This window comes from Nuphar pumila, chromosome 7 (assembly GCF_984573655.1).
Source record: "Nuphar pumila chromosome 7, dmNupPumi1.hap1.1, whole genome shotgun sequence".
Classification (NCBI taxonomy): Eukaryota; Viridiplantae; Streptophyta; class Magnoliopsida; order Nymphaeales; family Nymphaeaceae; genus Nuphar; species Nuphar pumila.
This window is the reverse complement of record NC_143255.1, coordinates 121,288,535-121,315,802: the sequence shown is the minus strand read 5'-3', so window position 1 is coordinate 121,315,802 and position 27,268 is coordinate 121,288,535. Positions and strand designations below refer to the sequence as shown.

Here is a 27,268-nt window from a genome sequence, read left to right as displayed (position 1 = left end):
CATTTATGGGACATGTTTAATTATCGTGCATTTATAAATCAGTTTCAAGTACATTTGCATACATGAAATCGATGTGTGTTTGGCATGTACAATCATGCATAAATGTTCTCATGTACTTATGAATTATTGATGAATGCATGTATGTTAAGTGATTACATGAAAGCACTTGCACATAGATGGTGAACGCATGCATATGACTGTGGTAACTCATGCACACTGTTAAATTGGTTTGAATGGATATGCATTGGGAAGCATGTTGACCTCATTGCATACATTGCAAGTTGTTATGATTTTTGCATACGATGCATCGATGGTCTAAATGAATCATCACAGGCCCGAAGAGCTTTGAGCTTTGGTTCGCTCTTTAAATGTTTAAATACATCGCAAAAAATCATATTTTATTTTATTGTACTATATTGCACTGTTCTATGTGGTTTCCCGGGCGGGAGTCCCGTGAGGGTTCTCGCAGGGGTAGATGCGAGTTTTTGCCTTGTTTTTTCATGCTGAATTGCAAAACTCAATAATTGGCTTTTAATAAAAAGATAATGAATAAGAACAGTGTAATATATGATTTAGGATCTCTCATATGGATAATGAGTATATTAGAGTTCTGGTCTTTGGGAGAATGTGAGGATACAAAAACTTCGTGTGCTTAAATTTGGTCTCCTGAACCCGATATTGAGCTTCCTTCTCCTGACCACGATTTTAGGGAGAGTTCGCCACTTTACCCGAGGGTGGTGTGTTTGACACAGCTATTGTTTTGGTACCAAGAAAGTGGCATGTGTGAGCATAGGGTATCCCTTGTATCCCCGGCATTAGATGTGGAGGTCTAATGTTCCGAAGGTGAATTGGTCGAGGACTAAGTTCAAAACTTAGTAATAAAATATAAATTGTGTGCTAAGCTACCCTGGGAACCTAACTTGACCTCGGGGGATTGTACCCGTTTGGTGTATCCGCGGGCAACGATAATTAAAAAGAGGAAACTTAAAGTTGTATGCATTTAAAAGGGCATGCATATGAAAAAGGAAAACCTTAAGAAAAGATAATAAAGTGTTCATGCATTGCACATAAATCATGCATATTTATGTTATGCATTAAAACATGCATATGTTATATGTTCCCTTAATTGTTATATGTTTGGTGGATGCATAATGTTTAACTTCTAATGCATGTTAAATGCTCAATTCTACTTAAATTGTAATTCGTGGTATTGATTAATGTTCTTTTGTGCCTAATAGATACACCATGTTGTATGAATGCTTAGTTGAATTATGTAATTGTCATAATTGCATTCCTGTAAATCATTGCATGAATTTGTATTTGTGGTCATGGGACATTTAAATGTTGTTAATAATGTTACCTGCCAGTTAGCTTCTGATAAAATGATGATTGTCGTAGCGTAGACCTCTGCTTATTCTTGTATATGCTGAAATTTACACTCGGCACCCGCACCACATACTTGACACATGATATACCTGCAAGAAATTACAGTAATTTCTACTTACACAGTTGTAGTTTGATTCCTATAAATTTACCATTTTTCAGGTGAAGAGTAGAGTTTATGAGCGGCTGCGGGATGAGGCTTCGATCGAGATTTTAGATTTACTGTTTCAGGGATAGTTCGAGAAACTCTTATGTTAATTTTCATTGATACTGAAATGAAACAAATGTTTTGGTCTTACTTTCCTTGTAATGTTCCGGAATGTTTAACCTTATAGTATGACTTGTTTCCGTTGTTTCAAAAAAAAATCCTCAAAATTTCGGGTTAAGATTTCGGGGTGTTACAGTTCATGTAGTTCTTATCAGGTCTGGGTATGGTTTCTCTTATAGTAGGCCCGATTAGACCTGGGTTCAAACCCATTACCATACCCGAAAATCTGATCCAAGTCTGGTTCCACCTGGGTCCGAATAAAACCCGACCCATTGACACCCCTAGTAATTACCATAAATTATTCCTTAAACTTGGGAGGAGAGAGAGAGAGAGGAAATGATGGTTACCCATAAATTATTCCTTAAACTTAGGGGAGAGTAAAATAGGAAACCGTAGTTACATATGTAAGAGAGAGAGTTGGCTCAAGTTGTCATGAAATGGGATGTAACCCGAAGCACAAGAATCACAAAAAAAATGACAACATAAATGAAGTCCATTTGACTAGATACAATAAACCATGCATAGCCACGAAGAAAAAAAAAACATAAAAATTTAAATATTTTATTTATGAAAAAAGTAAAAAAAAAAATATACAAGTAACACTTTACTACGACACTCATGCACACACACTCTATATACATTCATCCTCTCTCAAAGAGACACAATGAGGCATATGCCACATATAAATAGCCAAGCAAATACTAGCCATTAGGATGGTCTAACGGCCCCCTAGTTGGACTAGCTACCAATAACATAAAAAATTAGAAATAAATAAATAAAAATAAAAAGGAAAGAATCCTAAAACTAGCCTATAAGTATACATATGTATACTTATCCTATCCTAATAGTATACCTTGAGTATAACTATTCTAAAATATATAAAGGGTATACCTAAAGTATACCTTGAATACATCCAAATAAAAAGTACAAGAATACACATTAGGAAGAAAATACCTAAAGTACGCTTAGGTGTACTTTGGTATATACAAGACAAATACAAATACATAGGAAGATGCTACATGTATCTTAACAGCTCCCCCCCCCCCACTAAAACTTGCAGTGGATTATTGAAAGTTCAAAATCAAAATAAGGAAAGTTCTTCAAATGCCTTCATATGTAATCTTCAAGATAAGATCTTCAAACTTCAACTTTAATAAGAATTCTAAGCACTACCCTCAAATCTCCACGAAGCTTTGGCTAAATCCACAACTTCTCTTAGTTCTTGCATTGAGAAAACAACACAGCAACAACTACGACAAGAGAGTATATATATTAAAACAAAATAAATAGTTATAATGTTAGATATATGTACATATGGAGAGAGGATGGTCAAGCACACCATAACACAAGAAAATACAATATATAGAAAATACAATAATCATTTTAAATCACAATCATGAGAAAGACAATTTAGAAATATTTCAAAAACTTTTTTAATAATCATTGAGATAAAAGTTAATAGCAACACAATCTAAATCATGAATATTAAAGAAAAAGTCACTAGATTAAGAGATGATAATCCATCAAACAAGAACTACTAAATATTAAGATAACTTTGAAACCATCTCTCAAAATTCCAAATTCTCAAAATCAAAGTATCTCCAAAGGTAGAAACAAAATACTAAATTACTTGAGACCAAAAATATAATCACCTATCAATATAGACTATTGAGAGGCAGACATGCTCGAACAATATATCAATGACTTAAATAGACATTTCATACGAAGATATAAGTCATCAATAATCCTAAACATTTATATCAAACTGCCAATAAGCAAAACATTATATGTATAAGAGCAATATTTCAATGATTCAAATAGATGCAGAGGCTCAAAAGGATCACAACAACAATAACACTATCAATATGAAATAAATATAAATACATTGAATATATCAATCCATGCAACCAAGGCATGGATAATGCATGCAAACAGAGAGTTCAAAACTACCCATTTCTGATAAAATGGCAATAGGGCAGCAGAAAAGATTAGAAAATACATGAAGAGATTTTAGAAATCCCACATACAACAAATTTTAACATCAAAGAGAAGATTTTACAAATCCCAACAATAGTTTGGTCACCACAATCAATCACCTCATTGACCTCCAACTCAACAACCTCAAAATCCGAGTGTATCAACACATAGGACAAAAGATCAAAAAAACAATGTCAGCAATAACCATACACCAGCAATATTGGTTATCTAAACTGACAATAAACATCAGCTACAACCACAAGAGGTGAACACATCTCACCTCACAAATAATTGTAAAACTTTAAGCAACACAATAAGTTACAACAAGTGCACATAACTCACCAGACACATGGTTGTTAAACTGGTAAATAAGATCCCTTGTTCAAAGAAAAAGTCACTCAAATAAGAGGAGAGTGAAAAAACAAGAGGTAAAATTACTGTAATGGAAACAGACTAATGTCAATAAAAATAAGAAGAATTGAAAAACAATATTCAAATCAAAGCAAGAGCAATAAATTTTGTAATATTATGAGATTTAATCCATAGGGACCAACAGTCACAAACAATAAAAGGTTTAGACATCATAAATAAAGATCAATACAAGCATCCAACATAATAACAACAAGGGCCAAATAAACAAATGAGTGATGCATCACACTCACAGACTAGAGATCAAACAACTGTAGTTAGAGTCAAACTAAGTCAATATGACACTTATAAACCGACAATCTAAACTGACAAAACAATGAGGTGCACACAACTCATCCCCAACAATCAAACATCTTTGGCTCCACAACAACAAGGTGCATACAACCACCTCAAAAGGCCAAAAGAAAGAGATGATGCATCAAAGAAGATATTGTAATGGACTAAACTAACGCCAAAAGAAGACAACAAGAAAACCTTGAAAATTACTTTCTAAAAAGAGGGTATAAACAAGAGCCTATTTGAAACACAAGATTTCGAATCAAAAATTACTTTCTGAAAAGAGGGTATAAACAAGAGCCTATTTGAAACACAAGATTTCGAATCAAATCCAACAAATGAAATTTGAAACCTCGAGTAAATAAAGGTGCAATCGCATGCAAAACAAGATGAAAGGATGCAAGCAAGACACTAAAAACCTCATGAGAGGCCATAAATCACACAATAGTATGCATCAAAAAATTAAAACACATAAAGCCTTATAAGGAATGCAATGAGAAGGCAATTCAAGAGGGAAATAGCCAATAGTGAAATCATCACAATGCCACTATGGCAAAAAATACACAATACTTAAGATATTAATTTTATTAATTCTCACAAATTCACATTCAAATGAGGTGAGAGAGAACACTTAAAAAATATTATTTTATTAAGCTCACAATAATGCACAAGGAGTGCATAAAAAAAGACATTATAATGTTCAAAGAACACATGCATCACAATATGATCCCATAGATCTAATGCATGTTAAGATGCAAGCAAAAGTGTTTAATACTCAATACAAGAGAATGTATTATAAATCTAACTAAGGTAAGAACATGAACATGTCATGTACAAAGAAAACATATCGAAATCTTATAAAGTGCCCACACATGAAAATATCCTCATGCATATACAAAAATCTCATAACATTATCCATTATCAAATAAGGCTACTAAATACTTCACATACAAAAAATAATATAAGAGTATGCAATATGCATCCACAAAAATTCCATAAGTTTCTAAGTCATGCTCACAAGGATTAGAGTCATTAGACTCAACAAAAGATCACAACCCTAAAAACGAAAAAACATGAATTGAAAGGCATGCACAAAGAAGACATGATTTGATATTTATAACTACGAGGTACTCGAAGAAAGCATCTAAGTGCCATAAAAGCAATAAGAGAACACATGCTCAAGAATACTATATCACACATGTACACATTAAATAAATAGAGTTCAAAAAACCTAAGATTCAAACTAAAATTCATAGAAGCACATGCATGTATAAATCTCATTTCACAAATCAAATAAATATTATAAACCTTATAAAATATTTAATAAAATTTTAAATTAGCACAAATATGAATGCAATTAAATCCAACGCCTAAATAAATTTGAAAAACATATAAAGGTTTTAAAAATAACCCCATATACCAAAGAGAGTTCAAAGAGCTCAATTATTTGCTAATAAAACAAGGAAATTATAACAAAAGAGCAGTTAGGACGGTCTAACGGCTAGTAGCCCCCAACAACTAGACCAACTAGTTGGACTAGCTACCAATAACACAAACTACAAATAAATAAATAAATAAATAAATAAAATGAAAGAATCCTAAAACTAGCCTATAAGTATAAATATGTATACTTATCCTACCCTAATAGGTATACCTTGAGTATACCTATCCAAAAATATATAAAAGGTATACCTAAAGTATACCTTGAATACATCGAAATAAAAAGTACAAGAATACAATAAGAAAGGAAGAAAATACCTAAAGTACACAGATGTACTTTGGTATATACAAGACAAATACAAATGCATAGGAAGATGCTACATGTATCTTAACACAAGTACACTTAACCTATAACTAAACTATATCCACAAGAACCACATCAGGCTGTTTAATGTAGATTGAGCTTGACCATATCCATATTTGATACATTTTCATCCCTAGCTATCTTGTAGATCACACCCTAACAACAATTTGAATGATTGAAGGCCGATGTCTATGCAACTAGATGTAAACCTCATCCCAATAAACATGGATAGGCCTGTGACAGAAGTTATTGACCTGAACCCAAAGCTAATTCATAGTGAATTGGTTTGGGTTTGATTTAAGACCTAATCTAAAATTGGTTCAAGAAAACCTAATCCAAACTTGATTCAATCCACTTATGCCATGGGTCCAAACTGACATACTACCTGGTTTAGGTGTTCTAAAACTGCTCAGATCAATTTGAAGATATGAAAAGGCCCGTATATAAAAAGCAAAAAAAAATATTTGTCCAAACATTTTTTGGTTCATAAATTGAAGTGCAATGAGATGGAAGATGTGAAAACGGATTAGGTTCATTCTAGACTCCAATCAAAATCTAAAACCTTTTTTCTTAGATGCAAATAGAAAAAAAACATTTGAGTCGGATCACATAAATGGGGTCAAATTCTGGAAAAAAGAAATCGATGAAAATGTGTTTTAGTATCAAAGAGATGCAATTTGTAAAATGATTTGGAGTTAAAATAATCAAAGTTTTTATTGTCTTTTTTAAATTGATTTTTTCCATGGTAGTGGGATCCATTTGTAAGGAGAGACTTTTTCTAGTAATTATTAAAATGCTACAGTATTAACCAAATTATTGTATGGAGTTGTTGCCCTACAACATCCACAAGAGGAGCAAATGATCACTTTCACTCTGCACTCCCCCTATCTCCACGCATAAACTATCCCGCTCTAACAAAGGCAAAGGTCGTGATGCAAAGTCTAGCAACTCCATCCCCACAGATCAAGATCCTAAGAGACTGTTTATTTCACAGGGTGGAGAGGGCCAACCACTTTCCTATGGACTGTGTTTGTTACACGCCCCGCTGGAAAAATACTTTTTCCCAGTGGAAAATGACCATTTTCTCATGAAACAAACAGACCCTTAGGGCCATATCTAGGGAATGGACAGGCAGTTTGGAATGGAAATAAAAATAGGAAATAAAGTGTTGCTTTGTGCAATGGGGTATCAAAACAACAAAGGAAGCACAACATAGAAAGATGGAAGAAGTCTCAAGAGAAACTTCATTAGCTAACAAAATGGATAGAATACAACCATAAAAGGGGACGTCCATTCAGCCTCACTACAAGACAAAAAATAGTTTACTTTAACCTACTTGAAAAAGTTCTAAAATACCCCAAAACCATTCTACATGACAAACTGAGCTTGGTCTCAAAAGAACCATGGTTTGGGATGAGTCCAACTCCCAGAACACACTACCAACTTTAGCATTATAGCCACCATTCCAATTCAAACTCCAATATCGCCCCACTAGAAAGCACATGTATTAAATCTTCATGGGGAAATGGTGAGAATCAATTACATGCCCTTGGGTATCACACACCTGGCCAGTGTATCCAATATTTACTTGCAAGTTGCATCCTCATGCCTCCCATGCACAATGACTCTGGCGATAAGGAGCATGGACAATTCTAGTAAGATTTATGATTATTGTATCCAACCTGCAAGCCCTCCACTTGATTAAATACCTCATGCACTTCCACTCAATGATTATGCACACACACATACATACATATATTTATCTATTTATTTATTTATATGTGTATATATATATATATATGTATGTATGTATGAATGAATGTATGAATTTGTATAATATTTGTTGAGAATAGGTGGTTCTTTGTTTAAGTTCTTTTATATTAGAGGTTTTCTGAAATTTTGTCCTCATAAGGACTTAGATGTAATTGCTTTTTTTGCCTCTCTCTATTTAATATAGAGAGAAGCCCTAATCACTTGAGTTAACGAGTTCTATTCTTGCAGCCGTCTCTCTCTCTCTCTCTCTCTCTCTCTCTCTCTCTCTCTCTCTCTCTCTCTCTCTCTCTCTCTCTTTTCTCTCTCTCTCTCCTCCTCTCTCTCTCTCTCTCTACCTAGGGTTTGGGGCATCTCTTCTCTTCTTGAACATGGTATCAGAGCCAGCGATCTCAGGAGCGTGATCGATCTGCAACGATCTCAGGAGCGTGATCTACACCAAACATCAAGTACTCGAACCAGGTGTGGATTAAAAAAAAAATTTGAGATCTGATGACAGATCTGGCCTAGATCTGTTATCAAACCTAAAGAGCATCGTGGGAGTGAGCCCTCAGGTCTGGCAGTCGTAACCCTTTTCTCTTGAGTTTCACATGCCGTGACTTCTGGGTGTGGCAGCTGATAACAGATCCTAACTTCGTATGGCTATGTGTGATCGAGATCTGCTGCCATGATTTGTTTATCGTGCCCATGTCGTGATTGCTTTTGTCCTTTGAAGAAATGAACTTTCTGTTTGTGGCTGTCGTGATTTACAGCATCTGTCAATATGATTTCAGCAACTGTTGTAGTGATTTCAGCCTCTGTCGTTATTTTTTTTCTGTCATGATTGCAACTGTGGTCGTGACTTCAACATCTGTCGTGATTTCAGTATCTGTCGTGATTCTTCATGTTGTCGTTATTGGTTTTTTCATGTTGTTGTGATTGGTTTCAGCATCAGAAGTTTTGTAGTGGAAACAACAAGCTTGTTTTCTCTGTTGTGTTGAAAATTATCATGTTTATGTGAAAGTTTTTTTTTGTCGAGGGAGTCTGTGTTGAGCATAGATGTTGGCCGTTGGTTCTGGCTGATGCGTGATTGTCATGTGTGTGGGCTGCTGTTCAAGATTCATGTGTGTGGGCTGTTGTCCACTACTGTCGTGGAAATTGCAGGATTGATTCCTGCGGTGCTGGGAAAATATTTTTTTTGTGGCTTGCTGTTCCTTACTGTCGTGGTTTCTTTTTGTGAACAGCTGCTGGGTTGCTTGAAATTTGTCTAGATTTTTTATCTCTGCTGAAACAAAAATATTTTTTTAGTATGACTGAAACTTCAAAATGTGATTCCAAATTGGAACATATTGGGGAGTATAAGGCTTTTGCCAACCCCTTCTCGTATGGCTCTTCCGTAAGGTTGAATGAAACCAACTATGCTAGGTGGTTCAGAACTTTTATGATGTCGGTATCTGGACATCGTCGCAAACATATTTTGTTGGAAGGCGAACCCACTGAGAAATTGGGAAAATATGTTACTTGGGATGAAAATAATGACATAGTTATGTCATGGATCATGAATAGTGTCGAACCCCATATTGCAGATGGATTGATCTACTATAATACAGCCAAACTGATGTGGGACAATCTTTGTGATACATACTCACAAGAACGAATGTGAATCGTATCCTGCAAGTCGAACAGGAAATATATAACTTGCAACAGGGAGATCAGACCTTGGCCAGTACTATGCCTCTGTAAAAGTTGTGTTTGAAAGACTTAATGCTCACAGGCCTCTTTGTTGCTCGAAGCAAAAGGATCGTCAAGAACAAACCATGGTTGCTCGTTTTCTTACAGGTCATTCTTCAGATTTTTCTGTTGCAAAAGTTCAAATGTTAACTGGATCAGATGTTCCCACTCTTGCTGATGCTTACAATCGTCTGAGTAGACTTGTGATCTCTCTACCACAATCTCAGCCTATGACTCAGTCATCTGCACTTGTTGTCCCATCTAGTTATGGGCGTGGAAATATTCAGAATATCAGAGGACGAAGACGTGGACGTGGTATGGGAGGCAGAGGAAAGCTTCAATGTACATTCTGTGGAAAATCTAGACATTTAGAAGATCGTTGCTGGGATAAGCATGGTCGGCCAACCTCTTCTTCATCAAAGTCATATACTTCTAAAGCAAATGTTACTACTATCGAGGCAACAAATGTACAAGAGAATATCACTGCAAATGAAAGTAGTATCACCCTTAGTCGTGCGGAATATGATGAGTTGATCGTTCTTCGACCTTTGAGTTTCACCCCTCCTGTCGCTGGTGTTGCCTATTCAATCGGAAATCATCTTCATCCGACTGATAGTAAGTGGGTTATTGACTCTGGTGCATCCAGACATTTGTGTGGAAATTCACTTGTTTTTTCAGATCTAAAGGATATTAAGGCTCAGCTTGGAGTCTCATTAGCCGATGGGAGCTCCTCCCCAGTTGTTGGTCAGGGAAATATTTCTATATCCTCCTCATTACAGTTGAAAAATGCTCTTCATGCTCCAAATTTTCCTCAAAGTTTACTTTTTGTTAGTTGCCTTATAAAAGAACAAAATTGTAGAGTAATATTTGATCCAATGGGTTGTCATTTTCAGGATTTGCTGACGGGGAAGAAGATTGGTGGAGGCTATGAAGAAAATGGAATTTACTACCTACATCATCCAATGGGTTCTGTTCATGCTGCAGTGGAACATTCATTCAGTCTTGTTCAGTGGCATCGTCGTCTTGGTCATCCTTCATTGTCAAAGCTTCGGTCGGTCTTTCCTCAGATTCCTTCCACCACATCATTTCAGTGTGAAGCATGTCAGTTGGGCAAGCATCATCGAAGTTCGTTCCCTTCGAGTGAGAGTCAGTCTAGTAATAAAGTTTTTGAACTTCTTCATGCAGATGTATGGGGTCCTAGTAAGATTCCTACTAGGACTCAGTGTCGTTATTATCTTGTTATTGTTGATGATTTCTCTAAGTTATCATGGGTATTTTTAATAAAAGAACGATCTGAAGTTCCTAGTCTTATCAAATCCCTAATTCTTGAAATAATAACTCAGTTTGAATCTATTGTCAAGATTGTTCGCACTGATAATGCTCTCGAGTTTAAATCAAAAGGTCTGTTACAATTTTACCAAGATCATGGCATCCAACCCCAAACTTCCTGTGCCTATTCATCTCAACAAAATGGGGTGGCTGAGCGAAAACATCGGCACCTCCTTGATGTTGCCAGGACCATTATGATTCAATCTAATGTTCCTGCGTTATACTGGGGTGATGCGATTACCACTGCTTGCTACCTGATCAACCGCATGCCTTCGTCTTCTGTGGGTGATCAAATTCCATTACATATCCTAAAACCTAATGCCCCACTTTTTTCTTTCTCACCAAAAATATTTAGATGTATTTGTTTTGTACACAAACTTGGCCCTGACCGTGATAAATTAGCCGCTCAAGCTACAAAATGCATATTTATCGATTATCCAAAAAATCAAAAGGGCTATTAATGTTATGATCCTATTTCTCGCCGAGAGTATGTCAGTGCGGATGTATCTTTCCTGGAATCCTCTCCATATTACTCTAGTTCCGGTTCCTCGCTGCAGGTTGATCCAGCTGAGTCTTTTCCATTACCTATACCTCCTTTTCCTTTGAAATTTGTGCCCTTATTACCGAACCAAACTTCATCCTCTTCCAGATTTAATAATCCTCCATTGGTATATGTGTGTAGAGCTCCACTTCCGCAAGAGCCTTCATCTTCTTCTTCTCCTGAGGTAAGTTCTACTGACAATAGTGATCTTCAGGATGATGATAACAGGCCTATTGCTCTACGAAAGGAGACAAGACAATGTACCTTATATCCCATATCTCATTTTGTCTCCCATGCCAGAATTGGACATCAGATGAAGTCTTTTATTTCAGCCTTGTCTGCTGAAACTATTCCTCTGAACTATCAACAGGCAACACTTGATAATCGCTGGAAGTTGGCTATGCAAGAAGAAATGACAGCTTTAGTATCTCAGCATACCTGGGATCTAGTTGATTCCCCAGCAGATGCTGACATTGTTGGATGTAAATGGGTATATACAATAAAGTACAAATCTGATGGTTCTATTAAAAGGTACAAGGCCAGATTAGTCGCCAAAGGGTATACTCAGACATATGGAATTGACTTCTTTGAAACTTTTTCTCCTGTTGCACGGATGGGTACCATCCGTCTTGTTCTCTCAGTAGTTGTTCAGCATGGTTGGAGCTTGTGCCAATTAGATGTGAAAAATGCATTTCTATATGGGGATCTATCTGAGACCGTTTACATGCAACAACCTCCAAGCTTCGAGGTTGAGGGGGAGTGTCAGAAGGTGTGTAGATTGAGAAAGACGATTTATGGCTTGAAACAAAGTCCTCGTGCATGGTTTCAAAAGTTGTTTGAAGTAATGTCAAGCTTTGGCTTTAATAGATCAGCAGCAGATCATACTCTTTTTATAAAGAAAACTAGCTCTGGCATAGTTGTTATGGTGGTATATGTGGATGGCATCATTCTTACAGGAAATGATGTGAAAGCTATTGAAGCCACAAAGGCTCGTCTTCAAAAACACTTTGTTACAAAAGACCTTGGTTCACTCAGGTATTTTCTGGGTATAGAAGTTGCTAGGAGTCATGAAGGGATGGTTTTGTCTCAACGGAAGTATGTTCTTGTCTTATTAAAGGAAACGGGCATGTTGGGAGCTAAACCAGCAAATATTCCCATGGACCATAAAGTTCAGTTGTTTGAAGAAGGGTCAAAACCACTTGATAGCAAAAGCTATCGCTCCCTAGTAGGGAAGTTATTATATGTAACTGTGACCAGGCCCGATATTGCTTTAGCAGTAAGCAAAGTTAGTCAGTTTATGAACAAACCAACTGAGATACACTGGAATGCAGCCATAATGATTCTCAGATATCTAAAATCATCTCCTGAAAAAGGGTTATTGTTCAGGAAAGGTGGAACTCTGGTGATAGTAGTCTATTCTGATGCTGACTATGCTGGATCTGTAGTAGATAGAAAATCTACCACAGGATTCTGTGTGTTTTGGGGAGACAACTTGATTTCATGAAGAAGTAAGAAACAAAATGTGGTTTCCAGGTCGAGTGCAGAATCAGAATATCGGGCTATGGCCCAAACAGCTGCTGAATTGATGTGGGTTTGCACTGTTCTTCATGATCTCTAGGTGAAGGTTCCCTCTCCAATGACCATGATGTGCGATAACAAAGCGGCAACATATATAGCAAACAATCCTGTCTTTCATGAGAGAACAAAGCACATTGAGGTTGATTGCCACTATGTAAGAGATATGATTCAAGCTGGTCATATCACTACCAAATACCTAAAGTCGGAAGACCAAGTTGCAGATATGTTTACAAAGCCTCTTGCTAGGCCAAATTTTTCAAAATGTTGTGACAAGCTGAGCATGATTGATATCTATGCTCCAGCTTGAGGGGGAGTGTTGAGAATAGGTGGTTCTTTGTTTAAGTTCTTTTATATTAGAGGTTTTCTGAAATTTTGTCCTCATAAGGACTTAGATGTAATTTCTCTTTTTGCCTCTCTCTATTTAATATAGAGAGAAGCCCTAATCACTTGAGTTAACGAGTTCTATTCTTGCAGCTCTCTCTCTCTCTCTCTCTCTCTCTCTCTCTCTCTCTCTCTCTCTCTCTCTCTCTCTCTACCTAGGGTTCGGGGCATCTCTTCTCTTTTTGAACAATATCCAAGGTTAATGCCATAGATCATGACAAGGGGTGTGGTTCAGCTTCTGTTTAACCACCCTAACTTTGCTTTTGCCTTTTAAAACTTTGCTTTGCACAAGATAGCCTATTGTTTTTCCCTTTTTGGGTTAGGAGGGAGGATAAAGATCTTCTGGCTAATCAAGGATAGTTTAGTGGTGTAGCCTTTTTTCATACTCATGTATATACAAGACAATATCCTCCATTTCTGTCAATGAAGTCTGGTTTCCCTCGTAATGGATATCTCATGTGAACTATGACAAAAAATAATAAACAAACAAGATATTGAATTACATTTTTAGCATAAATCGCACATCAAGAGGCATTCAACACAATGTTATCTTAGATCTACAACTACATGAGTAACAAGTTAACAATAAACCAATGGAAGTAAAATCCCAATTACTATGATATTCAAGAAAAATATAGAGCAGCATTTGAACAAATGGATGGACATTTACAGCAATCTTGAAAGACTGTAACTGTCACAAAAAGGCCCCTTCTTATGGCAAAGTATGTTACTGCAGCCAAACAAACAAAAGGATGACAGTTTGGTTACCAAATATTTAATTGTAAATAACATCTCATGAAAAAAGAAAAGGTATCCTCTGTTAATATATATATATATATTGTCTTTTTACATGTATTAATAGTTGTTTATTAGAAACAACTATTTTTGTTTATTTTCTTATTTTTTCTTTTTCTTTTATTTTTTTCCTTTATGCGCTTTGGGGCCCCCACTTCATGGAGTCGTCGGGAGCTCCCCAATGACTCTATGAAAAGGGAGCTCCCAAGGGTCGCTCTCTCTCACTTTTGTATATAAATAGGGGTGTCCCCCCCCCGCCACATGTATTATATTCCTTTTCTCTCACTATTCAATAATACTCTAATTTTGTTAGCCTTTTGGCATTGTCTCTTAGTGGACTTTTGTGTGCACTTGAGTGTTTGTCTATCTTCTTTACAATTGTCCATTATTGGACTTGTAAGTGTTTTGCACTTTATTATTTGTAATTCTACATACTTCATTACATGGTATCAGAGCCCATTGGATTCTCTTGATCTTGAAAGCATTTCATGTGGTGTTTGAAGATTGTGACAAAGGTGCTATCACTTTCTTCATTTTTATCTTTCTCTTGTCACCATGGAGCATGAATAAAGAGTAGAGCTCTCCTTCAAACTTAATGGATCTAACTTCTTGATGTGGGCGTCGGCCATGAAAAATCATCTTAGAGGGAAGAAACTTTGGGGTTTTGTGATGGAAACCTCTCATGAACCATCGTTAAAGCTCACCAAAGTTGAAGGAGATGTTGAAAAAGCTCTTGTTGGGGATAATCGTCTTAAAGCCATCAATGAACGTCAAATAAAGGTAGAGGATTGAAAAGGTAATCATGTCAAAATTTTGGCATGATTTATGAACAATGTTGAGATAAAAATATATGACAACATTGTTAAATTTAGAAGAGTCAATGAAGCTTGGTTCTTTCTTAAGGGTATGTATATCCAAAAGGATCTTGCTAAACAATATTTTTGTCAAGACAAAATTAGATCCACTAAGCAAGGGGACATGTGTGTTCAGGATTATTTTAGCATTTTGTCCCCTCTTTAGGATGAATTAGCACTTTTGAGCCTAAATGGGCGGCTCTCGAAGATATTGAAATGAGAAGAGCAAATTGAGAATGAACACTTTTTTCAATTCCATCGTGGTCTAAAACCGGAATTTGAACAAGTGATGCCTTCTTTTCTTCATAAAACTACACCTATGCCTCTTAAAGATGCTCTGGTCAAGGTATGTCAAGAAGAATCTCATCTTGGCATGACCAATAAGAATGATGATATTTTTCCTGTTACTAGGCCGGGTTCCAATGTAAAAACTTATAAGTCACCCCACTTTGTAAAAAAAAATAACTATGGTAATGGACCCAAATATAATAGTAGATATAGGAAGGGTGTCACTTGCCATCATTGTAATGAACTGGGACACATTAGACCGGTATGTCCAAAGCTTAAAGGTAAAATTGCTTTCGTTGGAGAAATCAAACCTAAGAAAGAATCAAACAAAAATGGAGGAGATATTAAAGGCACACTTAATCAAATATCGGAGGCACTTTAACTTCTCAAATCATCCTCCACTTCGGGTGTCGCCATTATATCTTGCTCATCTCCTCCAGGTATGTGGATTCTTGATTCGGATGCTTCATTTCATATGATACCTCATAAGAATGTTCTTTCCAAAGTTTACATTAATCCTCCATCATCTTATGTTTCAATGGCTGATAGAAATTCTTTAAAAATAAAAAGTATTGGAACACTTAATTCAAAACATTCTCAAAAAAATTTTGTTCAAAAAAATAAGGGTGGTTCCAAAATTAAATTTAAATCTTTTTTCCGTCACTCAAATTTTCAATCATAGTTGCAAAATTTCTTTCTCACCTAAAGATTGCGTCGTGCAGGATCTCCAGTCAGGGAAGTTGATTGAGTAAGGTCATAAGAAAGGCGATCTTTACTTTATGGATTTTTTGTTCCTTCCACCCAAGTCATTTTGTAATTTTGTACATATCAAAAGTATTGATACTTGGCATAAGAGACTTAGCCACCCTAGCTTTTCGAAGATGTCTCCTTTTTTTTGGGAGAAATACATGTAATGAAAAAGACATATCTTGTAAAGATTGTATTTTTTAAAAAATAAAAGCAATTCCCTTTCCTCAAAGAACTTTTGTTTCTACACAGCCTTTTGAATTAGTACATTCGGATGTATGGGTCCCTATGTTATTTTTGTTGATGATTTTACTAGAGACACATGGGATTTATTTTCTAAATCATAATAAATCTGATGTGTTCTCTTTTTTTAAGAAATTTCATATAATGATTAAAAATCAATTCCCAACCTTTCTATTTTTAGATCGGATTCGAGAGGAGAATACTTGTCTAATGATTTTCAAAGTTACTTAAAACAAAATGATATTTGTCATCAAAAGTCTTGTCCTAGAACTCCGCAAAAAATGAATTAGCAGAAAGAAAGCATAGACATATAATAGAAACCATTAGGACTCTTTATTTCAAAGGACATTTCAAAAAAAATGGGTCGGAGCCGTTCTAACCTCAACTTAATTAATAGAACTCCGTCCTCATTAAATGTTTTGCCATTTGAAAAGCTTTTTAAAATGACTCCCGATTTTAAAAGACTAAGAGTCTTTGGTTGTAAGTGTTATGTTCTTATTCATAAAAATGATAAACTACCCCCAAAAGCCATTGAGTGTGTTTTCTTAGGCTATGGGGAAAATAAAAAAGGATACTGATGTTTTGATCCAATAAATAATAAACTCTATGTTTCAAAAGACGTTATTTTTCTTGAAAATGAAAATGGGTTTGATAGCAAAGAATCTAAAGAAAAAATTGATTATTCATTTTTATTTGATCTATTATCGAGACATGATGAATAACTCTATTGAGGTATTTGAATCTTTTGACAATTACTCTAGTATTGAGCATCCGATTAATGATAAGGATAGTGATCAACATGAGAATTTGAATAAAAATATATCAAATAATACACATGTGTATACTAGACGGGGTGAAGGTAATCATCCATGTGCCCTTGACAAGTTCTTTCAAAACATACCTTTAGAAGAATCCCAACCTAGAAAATCAAATTGTATCTCTAGTGCTCCAGATAGATTTGTGTCATATGACTCATTTTCTCCAAACTTTAGAACATGTTTAATAACACTTCAATCTTATTATGAACCAGCTCGTTATAATGATGTCAAACAATACCCTCATTGGAATGAAGCAATGGAATTTGAACTTAATGCTCTTAAAAAAACCAACACATGGAAAATAGTTGATTCTTCCTTAGACAAGAAACTTGTAGGATGTAGATGAGTGTTTAAAGTTAAAACCAAAAGTGATGGATCATTAAAAAAATATAAAGCAAGGTTAGTTGCCATAGGGTATGCTCAAAAATATGTAATATATTATAAGGAAACCTTTGCTCCAAGAGCATAAATGACAAGTGTTTGAGCTCTCACTGTTATTACCTCTATTAAAAAATTGGCTATTTTCCAATTAGATGTTAAAGATGCATTTTTGAATGGAGAACTTGGTGAGAAAGTCTAAATGGAACCTCCTCCAGGGGTTAATTTAAATAGAAAAAAATTAAAACTTAAAAAGGATTTGTATGGTGTTAAACAAGCTCCTAAGGCTTGGTATGACAAATTTAGTAATGTTTTGATTAATTTGGGATTTATCTTTTGTTATATTGACACTACTCTCTTTGTCAAGAAAATGGGTACTACAATTATGATTCGTCTTCTATATGTTGATGATATGATCATCACAGGAAATGACAAAGGAGTTATTGAAATTAAATCAATCTAAAAGAAAACTTTTGATATATCTGACTTGGGTTTTCTTGAGATACTTCTTAGGAATTGAGGTTGCCTACTCCCCTTGAGGATATATTCTCTCTCAAATGAAATTAGTTGTTGACATATGTGCTAAATCAGGAGTTTCAGATGAAAAGAAGGTGGAGACTCCAGAAGTTGTAAATGCTAAATTAAGGCTCAAAGATGGTGTATTGCTTGAAGATCCTACCCCATATCGTCAATTGATTGGATCTCGTACTTACCTTTTCATCACCCGACCTGATATTTCTCATGTTGTTCATGCCAACCAGTTTCAGCATGCCTCTACCATAGTGCACATGGCAGTGATGAAGATTGTGTGATACATTAAAAATATCATTTCGAAAGGGTTTTTCTTATCCTCTTTATCATCTTTTGATTTAATTGCTTATACTGATGTTGACTAGGGTGATAATTCAAATGATAGAATCTCAACTACTGGTTTTTATATTTTTGTAAGAGATTCGTTGATTTTTTGGAGGTGTAAGAAACAACAAAAAGTATTTGTATCCTCAACCGAAGCCGAATATCGTGTAATGATTACAATGACAATGGAGATTGTGTGGCTTTAAAGTCTTCTCAGTGATATGGATATCATCATCCCAACACCATCGAAGATGTGCTGTGACAATAAGAGTGTCATTTATATTGCAAGCAATCACACCTTCCATGAGCGCACCAAGCATATTGAGATGGATTGTCATTTTGTTCATGATGAATATCTAAGATGAACTATTACATTGTCGTATGTCACCTCGAAGTATCAGTTGGCCGATTTCTTCACCAAAGCTCTTTCTGCTCCTCGTTTTCTCTTTCTCCTTAGCAAACTTTCAGTTCTTTCCCCGTAAAGTTTGAGAGGGAGTGTTAAAATATATATATATATATATATATATATATATATATATATATTGCCTAATAGAGGCATTTTTGTCTTTTTACATGTATTAATAGTTGTTTATTAAAAACAACTATTTTTTTGTTTCTTTTCTTATTTTTCCTTTTTCCTTTTTCTTTTATTTTTTTCCTTTTATGTCCTTTGGGGCCCCACTTCATGGAGTCGTTGGGCCCCAACGACTCTATGAAAGGGGAGCGCCCAAGGGTGTCTCTCTCTCACTTTTGTATATAAATAGGGGTGTCCCCCACCCCCACATGTATTCTATTCCCTTTCTCTCACTATTTAATAATACTTATTTTTTGTTAGCCTTTCGGCATTGTCCCTTAGTGGACTTTTGTGTGCACTTGAGTGCTTGTCTATCTTCTTTGCAATTGTCAATTATTGGACTTGTAAGTGTTTTGCACTTTGTTATTTGTAATTCTGCATACTTCATTACATCCTCTACTCTGTATTATCTCATTCCAGACTACAATCAATATCGGCAAACCAAATGTCACGCATGAAGATGCATATACATATACAGCCTGCTTTTGTTTTCTATAAGCAAGCTGGGGGATAACCCTGTGGATATGTTGCAAAGTGCAGGAAAAGGTGAAGATATGTGCATAAATTAATGAAAAAGTTCAAGAGAATAAAATTATCAACCAACCTGCTCAAACGAGACATCGATTAGATTTAGTGCTTGACACATCTCAACCATTCCAAGCTCACCAACTGGAGATGGAGCATTTACACCACCAATAATTTTGGGGGCAACAAAAGCAAATACCTAACACAATGGATAAAATATATTGTGAGATAGTTATCATTGAATAAGCATAAATAAAAAACAATAAAGTTTATCACCCTTAAGCTCAAACATTATTATTGATAGCATAACCAAATCAGAGCCTGACATCAGGTAAATTACACCTTGGCAGCTGCAACAGAAAGACTAAGAAGCGTGTGACATTACTTTCTACATGGTATACATGCATATATGCTTTATGTAGTCTTATTTACTCAATTGTTTCCATAAACATATAACATGTAAATGTGTTTCTATGTGTATGTATATATGAAAGCATCACAATAATGTTTTCTCATATACTAAAAAATAGGTGAAGAGAAGTGGAGAACTGCGGAAGTAGCAGTCAACAAGTCCACCTATACAATTTACTTGTCCAATTATTTAGCTTGTTATTGCGAGTAATATTCAAGCAGATATAGGACAACTGGTCAATGGAAGTGTACCAGTTGAGTGGGAATCAATTACCACAAACACATAGCTTGACTTTGACTACATGAAACAGGAATTTAGTGAATTAAATCATCATTTCAAATGGTTTTGCAGCTTAATGTTGCACAGAAATTACTTACCACACTTTTAAGAAACAAACAACATAGTGGTTGTTTTGTAGGAAGAATGACCTGAATAGAGAAAGCGCATTTAAATAAATTAAAAAAAATGGTTTAATTGATATTACGGCAACATTCCCAACAGTATACATGTTAATGAGAAAATGTTGTCGTATTTTTCTAAAATTAGACAATAGCAAAGTACCTCTCCAAGTAACATGTGTGTGTGCCTGCAAGTGTCTGTGTGTGTTCATGTGCAAATCAACCATCTCCTTAGGACAAAAAGAGCATAGCACATTTTCTATTTGACCTACAAAAATTAATGAAAGATGATTTATCATGGACAACCTTAGGCTTTCAATAAACTTAATAAGAATAAAACTTCTTCTGAAGGGCTAAATAGCATAGAGTTAAAAACCTTGTGAATAACACCAGATGCAATGGCAGGAGCAGACAATGAGCCTCCACACTCCCACAAAATTGACAAATATCCACGCTCATAGCAGTACTCCATCAAATCTCTTGGGTTCAAAATATCAAACTCAACTACTTCAACACCTTTGGATGCAAGGGATCTCTGAAATTTCTTCCGTGCACCTCTTTGTGTTGCAACTATGGTGCGTACAACAGAAACATCCCAAAGGTTTGCAATCTCTGGAAGATTCATAGTTTGTGACATCACAATCCGTACAGGTAAATGACCACCTCCATGCCTAGCTGTAAGTCGGGGATCTGGAACCGAAAAAGAAAGAATTCCACAATTTTGTTGTTTACAAGCAGGCATAGTTTCAGCAGAGAGACTACATACCATCATGACGCACGGTATTTCCTCCTACAATAACAGCATCGCTTCTACCTCTTAATTCAAAGACACGGTCTCTGGAAAGCTTACTACTAATCCATGACGCATGCCCACTGCTAGCAGCAATCTTTCCTGTTAGCACCCAAGAGAATATATCATACAAGAAACACTACATTCCTTACCCAAGCTTAGAGGCACTCAGAAGCTTAGTTGACAATAAAAGTACCTCAGCTTTTTTTCATAAATACATGCCAATTGATACTCATCACGATTATCAAGGAAAAAATGAAATGCAATGATGGTATAATGCTTACCATCAAGGGTCATAGCATACTTGAGAACAGAGAATGGGACTCGACAAGCAGCTCTATAGAGAAGAGGAGCATTCACTGTAAGGCAAGACTTTAAAGCGTCCTGCACTTTTTATTTCAAAAGATCAGAAAATTAAAAAATTGAGAAACATGGGGACAGTCACAGTAAACAATTAATAAAGAGATTACCTAAGTCAAAATCTTTGGGGTGCGGGGAAGGAATCAAAGCTGGTTAACAGGGCCATGAACATGATGATATCATGATAGTAGAAGGTACTAGCAGGAAATAAAATTGCAGAAAATGATTTGACGTAGGATTTCGATAGACAACCAATTGTTTAAATAAATTAAATAAATTTTCATAATTAAGTACAGGATCCACAGATATGATTCATGGAAGAAGGCAAGTTATTTATGATCTTATTTAGTATTTATTATCATGGGCTATGCCTTGGCAGTGGAACTCTATAAACTATTAGACCATAGTAGCACAATCAGGTAATACTCAACTATTTTACTATAAGAAACAAAGATGATCAAGGAACCAAAGACAAAAAAATGAAGACCATCACCACACACAAACCATGAACGAACAAACCTTTTTAAAAAGCAAAAAAGTGAACTTATTTACAGAAACACATTCTATTGAAAACTAAGCTTGTTCATTTATCTTGAACAGTCCATCAAAAGTTACACCTACATAAACAGCTAAAACAGTTCACAGCACCTTCCAATTTGTCCAAGTGACATCTATTATCCCCTTCCTTTTTTTTTGGTTTTTCCCTCTTTCCCTGATGAACTATTTGAGTCATACCGAATTCACCACTGTATGTATATATGTAAATGTACTTTTTCATTGTTAGCATGAGAATATGTCTGTGTACAAGTGTGCCAATATGGCAAAATGAAAATTGGCCGTTTTACCTCAAAGTTTTTACTTTGCAATTCTTCACCAAGTACATCAACCTGCAACCCTTGGCTTCTTAATGAACGTATTGCTTTTCCACGTAGATGCCTCAGAGGATGTCTAAGCCCCACCACGACCCTAGAAATTCCTGCCTAATGAGAAAAGAAGGTGCATTAGAAATCTCTATGTACAAAAGATTCCAAAACATCCATTTATACAAACTAGATCATGCATCCCTTCAACTCAGAAACCATTGAATATAACAAAAGAAACCCATTAAGATGTTCAATTCATGTGTCAGAAAGCTTTCAAACTTTCAGAGTTCAGACAGAATCTGAGAAATAAAAATAGTGTAGTTATTTAAGAAATAATTGTCCAGAAAAGGAAGCTTTATTCATTAAAGCTTCAAGATAGAGGTCATTATATGCCACCTCAAGACTCTTTGAATCACCTTTTGCCCTTAATTCTAAATATGGGCCACACATTTCTGAAATTCCAAATATGACCAAACTTTTCCTGGAAACTGTCAAATAGGGACCCCAGGTCAACACCCATCATAATGGAAAATGTGAGTCCTTTTTGGTTTCTTGTATTGTCCCTTGAAAAGTGAAAAGTACTTATCCTCATAAAAAAAAGTGAAGTGTGAACTTTTAATGATGAAGGTCACTCTTGCAATTTGACTTATGATTTAACCTGAGTTAAAGGATAATAGTAAATGCAGGGCCCTTGTTGTTTGACAGTTTCCAGGAAAAGTTTGGCCAATATTTAGAATTCAAAAAAAGTGTGGCTCATATTTGGAATTAGGGGCAAATGGTTGTCCCATAAATGGATTTTTTCCTAAATATAAACCTATATATATATATATATATATGAGAAGAGGGATGGTCCACACCTTGTCCTCCCCTTCAAAATCTATATGTTAGACATGTTTTTTGGCAAATCTGACCATATGAATGTGATCTCCATGGTTGAGAACATATGAATAGACTCTTGGATCAAACTTTTTTGATGTGTAAATAGGATTTTACAAGGATCCAAAAATCAATGAAACTGAAATTTCTGAATTTTTTTATGTTATAAAATCTTACCCACACATCAAAAAACTTTGATCCAAGAGTTAAATCATATGTTTTCAACCATGAATATCACATTTGTACGGTCAGATTTGCCAAAAAACATATTTAACGTACATATTTTGAATGGGAAGACAAAGGGTGGACCTCTCTCTCTCTCTCTCTCTCTCTCTCTCTCTCTCTCTCTCTCTCTCTCTCTCTCTCTCTCTCTCTCTCTCTCTCTCTCTCTCTCTGTATGTATGTATATATATATATATATATCATAGTCACCTATATTGTTAAAGGTAATTTCTCAGTGAGGGTATCTCTCAAAGAGATTTTCAAAAGTAGATAATCTCGAGAATTAAATAAAAATTCTAAATAATAAGTAAAAATACAAAAAATAGAAAAATAAAAGAAAACTACCCTTTAAAACTTTTTCAAACCCCATGTTTTAAAGTTTTGAATAATCCCCAAAATGCCCTTTTTCAGAAATTGTCCCTAGTGCCACTCGATTAGGGGATTTTCTCAAATCTCACCCAATAATCGAGATTTTTTGGAAATCATTCCGTTTTTATTAATAGAAATTAATAGTATTTTTTTTTTAAATCCTCCATTTTTCATATTTTTTAAAAACAAGATCTTTTGAAAAAATCACAAAATGTGCAAAACTCATTGATTTGATTTGGTTTTTGAACCAAATCAAACCAAATTTTGATCAGAGTCACCGATATTACCAATATATTGAAAATATTGTGATTTTATCGGCTATTTCAAGGTAGATGATAATATCAAGAATATATTGTGATATTTTCAATATATCGACAAATTATATTTCTTGTGATAATATCGCAATATTATCGTAATAATATCGCTACAGAAAACTTTGTTTTCAGATTTTGTTTTAAAAAAAAACCCAAATTTATTAAAGATAAAAAAATTGGTAAAATCACTATAATTTTTTAAAAAAAAGCGACCATGGCCTCAAAATTTGGTTTGATTTGGTTCAAAAACCAAATCAAATCGATGAGTTTTGCACATTTCATGATTTTTTTTCAAAAGATCATGTTTTCAAAAAATATGAAAAATGGAGGATTTTAAAAACAAAAAAAAACACTATTGATTTCTATTAATAAAAATGGAATGATTTCCAAACAATCTCAACTATTGGGTGAGATTTGAGAAAATCCCTAAATCGAGTGTCGTTAGGGATTGTTTCTGAAAAAAAAGGCATTTTTGGGATTATTCAAAACTTTAAAGCGTGGGGTTTAAAAAAGTTTTAAAGGCTAGTTTTCTTTCATTTTTCTATTTTCTGTATTTTTACTTATTATTTAGAATTTTTATTTAATTTTTTATATATTCCCAAGATTTCTCAACTTTTGAAAATCTCTCCGAGAAATTACCTTTAATGATTATATATATATATATATATATATATATATATATATATATATATATATATATATCATGACCCACTAAGCTGGCCATGTTAGATGAAACACTAAAATACAACTGGATGAATTAACCATTGGTGCAAAGTGCAAACATCTTAAACTTCGATCAACTGAATAGGCATCTCAAACTAAAAGGTAGCAAGATGAGAAAGAAGCTAATAAACCCATCAGTCGATGGAAATCATAAGCTAATAAACCCATAAGTCGAATCATGTGGTGCAATCACCACATAAGAATGCTTAGAGCATAACTAATGGTAGGAGATGGGCATTAGACAATACAGTTGAACAGTCAATAATGAAAACACCTATACGTTTAATTGGTAAACAGATAAATTACAAGTCTTCAAAAGAAAAAGACTATATGGCTGAACACAGAGTGATCAACACACATTACGTTTAATTTGTGAAAATGGATAAATCGCATCTGAATGAAAATTCTACTACATATCAGTAGTCAAATAGATAAACTACCTTTAACTCAGTTTTTTATATCTCATTATACCCTTTGATCTTCAAAGCTAATGAATTCCTAGGGATTCGGTGTGAACATTCATCTCCATAACCCCAGGTTTGCAACTAGTGATTTAAAGCAGTGAAACATCTAAAATGAATCGAGAACTAGTGTGGCCCTTAGTATCAACAGGAATTCTACAGTTGTTTGCAATACAAGTATAACCACCAATCTGGCTTCCTTAAACCATCATATGGGACAATGCCATCGAAACAATCTCAGACTTGATCAAAGAACTACATGATCCTCGTTTTACTCAACCCAAAATACCAGTTTCATGCATAGCCCACATCCATTCCTCACCCAAACCATAGATTGGTATAACTTTTTCATTGATTCTGAGAATACTTACCTCACGTGTATTTCTAGCAGTCTAAGACTTGTATTTTAGGAGACAGAACCATGCGATTATGGGTTTTATTATACTGGGCATGTATTGAAAAGAACTGGATAGTCATCAATCACGATCCCAGCTTCAGTAATTACTCTCAAAAGTTCCTAATTAAGAGATCCTGCTCATTTGAAACAGAACTACTCAAAATTTGCACTTTCTCCCCAAAAAATCCACAATATCAATAAAATCAAACACCAATATAGAGAGAACATACTTAAAAGAGCATCTTACGATTAAGAAATATTATCAATCCTAAATGTCATCAACTGCATTACCGATAGTTAAGGGAACGCGCCCAACCCAAACACAGTTTCAAGCATAATTCCAATTAATTCACGAAAAAAATAAAAAAGAAGGCAAATTAGATACTAAACCTGAGTTAGGGCAGAAACGGCAGTATCGTCGCCATCGCAATCCCCGGGCTCTAAGTTAAGATAAGCGGTGGAGCCCCTGCAGAGCTCTCTGGCCTCCTCCACGGCCTGCAATTCCGCGCATTTCGTCCCCTGGGCGTACAGAAACCCCTCGCCGACGACGCCGCAACCTCCTTTCGCGATGACGCACCCGAAGTTCGGGTGGGGCGACGTGAATCCGGCCGAGCTGTCGGCGAGCTTCGCGGCGCGGAGGATGTGGGCGGCGTCGGGATTGAGGGGATGGGCGGAGGGGGAGAATGCGCGAGCCAGAAGGGCCATTGGCGAGGATTCCAAGCTTCAGAGACATTGAGAGATGGACAAGGTTGGGGTCGCCCCCATTGTGAAAGGCTTCAAATCTAGAGCTAGGGTTAAGGTTTCTAGGGCTCCAATTTGGGGGCCTTTCTGGTTAGGGTATGGAGAGGGAAGGAGGGAAGAAAGGTTGGTGGAGAGCGAGTGACTGGAGGAAGGTGGGGGTGCTTTGAGTGGAGGGAAACCAACGATTGTGAACGGGTAGGATACGGGTCGGGTCATATTTGACCTGGTTCGGTTCTGGATCCTAGTTCGATCGAACTCACCATGAAGTTCCAGATCTGGTTGAGATATGAACATCTGAAGTGATGGATCTGCTATAAACGGATAAAATTTGTTGATTTTCAAGTGAAAAAAGAGAAAGATAAAAGGCTTGGATTTAAGGATGTAAATGGGTCGGACCTAAGAATTACCGAGTCCAGCCTAATCGGGTTTGGATTCAGGTTCTAAGTCAGATGGAATCAGATAAAACTGAATCTGGATTCAACTAGTTTGAAACCCGATATTTACACTTAATCGGTCCAGGTTTTAGTCAGGTTTCGTGATTGAAAGCAAAACTCAATACCGAACCCAAATCTGATTATTAATTGGATCTGAATTTAGCTAATGAATCTGACTAATCAGATTTGGATTCGGGTTGGATGATGGTTCCATCCAACCCGTTGACATCCCTACTTGGATTGTACTCGAGTATGGCCCGGGTCTGACCATATTTGCCTATCCAGTTCTCACTCATATCCAAATAGAACTCATCGTATTCATTCTGGGATCTGACCATACTGGAATATATATTATCCAAATCTGACAATATGGGTCGGATCCAAT

General features: G+C 35.5%; 1 protein-coding gene across 4 annotated transcripts in view; it reads right to left on the bottom strand.

The window, feature by feature from the left end:
* PHS1 (cytidine/deoxycytidylate deaminase family protein) overlaps window positions 1–26,579 on the bottom strand; it is a 35,144-nt gene extending 8,565 nt beyond the window's left edge. For 3 of the 4 annotated variants that reach the window (XM_090012756.1, XM_090012758.1, XM_090012759.1), the window contains exons 1-6: window positions 26,099–26,579; window positions 22,329–22,463; window positions 21,408–21,507; window positions 21,100–21,225; window positions 20,710–21,023; window positions 19,603–19,722 (exon numbers count right to left, since the gene is read on the bottom strand). In XM_090012756.1, the coding sequence (XP_089868882.1) occupies window positions 19,603–19,722; window positions 20,710–21,023; window positions 21,100–21,225; window positions 21,408–21,507; window positions 22,329–22,463; window positions 26,099–26,413 (1,110 nt within the window). In that variant the 5' untranslated portion in view covers window positions 26,414–26,579. The remainder of the gene's footprint in view (window positions 1–19,602; window positions 19,723–20,709; window positions 21,024–21,099; window positions 21,226–21,407; window positions 21,508–22,328; window positions 22,464–26,098) is intronic. The other variant, XM_090012757.1, reaches the window with a different exon arrangement.
* Window positions 26,580–27,268: the final 689 nt, after the last annotated feature.